The 1,807-nt window shown below is 41.8% G+C and overlaps 1 protein-coding gene across 1 annotated transcript; it reads right to left on the bottom strand.

Moving 5' to 3' along the window:
• Positions 1-310: 310 nt before the first annotated feature.
• On the bottom strand, positions 311-834 carry LOC130841364 (spermatid nuclear transition protein 4-like). The gene is made up of 2 exons (XM_057717553.1): positions 715-834; positions 311-526 (listed from the first exon to the last, which is right to left on the bottom strand). The coding sequence occupies exons 1-2, from the start codon at positions 832-834 to the stop codon at positions 311-313; spliced, it is 336 nt and encodes a 111-aa protein (XP_057573536.1).
• Between the last annotated feature and the right edge of the window lie 973 nt (positions 835-1,807).

The following is a 1,807-nucleotide window of genomic DNA, read 5'->3' as shown; positions in this document are numbered from 1 at the left end:
CCCAACCACGCAGGACTCCATATCCCTTCCTTTTCATGAACCTGCCTCTTCTCTTCCCTCCCTCCCTCCCCATCAGAAAATTCACACACAAATATCACCTTTTCACCACCTGATCTTTATTTTAATCACAGCCATTGGTTTATTATGTTGGTATGAGATTCAGTTTCTTTCTGGTTGGCCATTTCTCAGCAACTAGACCCTTGGAGATACAATTCTAACCTATCTGGCCTTTTCTATTCAGTTACTTGCTGCACACGTCACGTGAAGTGGTGGGATTCTCCAGGGTCTCTTGTTCTAAGGCTGGGTGAGTTTATCTCTCTTGATTCTGCCGCTTATTTTGATTCTGCCTCTTATTTTGATTCCCTTTCTTCCTTTCATTGAATTTCTTATTAAGTACGCAGTAGCAGACAAAACAATTTGATTTTCTTGCTTTTTTCACCTCTTTTGACTGAGTGGCAGATGTTTGAAATTTTTTTCTCGAATTCCCTTGAAGAGCTCTTTTGGCCTTCATGGTTGTCTTTTGTATCTGGAAAGACAAGGGAGCCCAAAAGGGTATTAGTTTGGGGAAAGAGGATAAGGACTGAATGGGAAGGGGGGCTTCATGAAAAAAGGATGTGGGCTGATGAGGGATTTTGTGCCAGGCAAGGGCAGGGTAGAGGTCTTGGGCAGCAAAGTCAGTGGAGAAGAGGAGGAGCTTGGTTGGAACCATCTTACCTGGACACCATCTCTGGACCTTAGTTGATAGAAGGTCTTCTTCTTCCTTCCTTTGGTCCTTGGAGTGTACTGTACCACATCTCTTCTTGGCTCCCGTAGTTTCCTGGTTACCTTAGTCATGATGATGCCAAGAACTGGCCTAACTGAGAATCTCTGCCTCTGACTTCCCTATATATACCCTCCTGGGACAATGAAGAGCCATGACCTTTACTCTGATTGGTCAGCTAAGCACTACCCCAGCCAGTGGTGGCTTGGGGGTGCTTAAATATCACAATGCACCACTTTGGCCATCAACATGCTAGTGGATGCGGGGGAGGCCATGATAGGGCTTTCACATCAAAGTACCACTCCTGACACCTCTGTGGGGCTGATTCTGGGGAGGCAAAGGTTTTCTGGTTGGACAAAAAGGGCTTTTCTTTAGCAACCTCTAAAGAGCATTCCCAAACTGCCCTGCTAATGTTCCTCATCACTCCATGTTCAATTCTGGAGGCTCAGATGGCAAGGAGAGGATATTTTCTCCAAGTCATACCCCATGGCCACCCATATCCCATGGTTCATTCTCTCACCCTTCACCATTACCTAGTATATTATATATTTTACCCTCTAAGCCAATGTGGCCATATTTAACTCTTAGTGGAGATGTGTATCACCCTACTTCTCCCCTATCAGAATGGATAAAATTAAAAAGACAATTACAAGTGTTGGCAAAGATGCAGAACAACTGGAAACCATATACAATGGTACAATTAATATGAAATGGAACAATCACTTTGGAAAACCTTTTGGTAGTTTATTTAAATGTTGAATAAACCTTCATAGTCCAGCCATTGTACTCTTAGGTATTTATTCAAGGACAATGGAAACATCTATACAAAGACTTGTAGGAATATTCCTAGTAACTTTATTTGTAATAAACAAAAAACTGGAAACAGTTCAAATATCCATCAGTGGGTGTGTCAGTGAATAAGGTATATCCATATAATGGAATGTTACTTGGTAATACAAAGTAATGAAATCTGGTACCTGCCACAACATTGATGAATTTCAAAAAACATTATGGTGAGTGAAAGAAGCCAGATAAAAAAGAGTACAT

This window comes from Hippopotamus amphibius, chromosome X, assembly GCF_030028045.1.
Source record: "Hippopotamus amphibius kiboko isolate mHipAmp2 chromosome X, mHipAmp2.hap2, whole genome shotgun sequence".
Classification (NCBI taxonomy): domain Eukaryota; kingdom Metazoa; phylum Chordata; class Mammalia; order Artiodactyla; family Hippopotamidae; genus Hippopotamus; species Hippopotamus amphibius.
The sequence above is the reverse complement of the archived record's forward strand: the minus strand, read 5'-3'. Positions and strand labels throughout refer to the sequence as shown.

Excerpts from the sequence above, each read along its gene's own strand:
- LOC130841364 (XM_057717553.1), bottom strand. The coding sequence starts at position 834 with ATGACTAAGGTAACCAGGAAACTACGGGAGCCAAGAAGAGATGTGGTA. Across the intron at positions 527-714 it reads GGTCCAGAGATGGTGTCCAG|ATACAAAAGACAACCATGAA; the intron begins GTAAGATGGTTC and ends TTGTCTTTCCAG.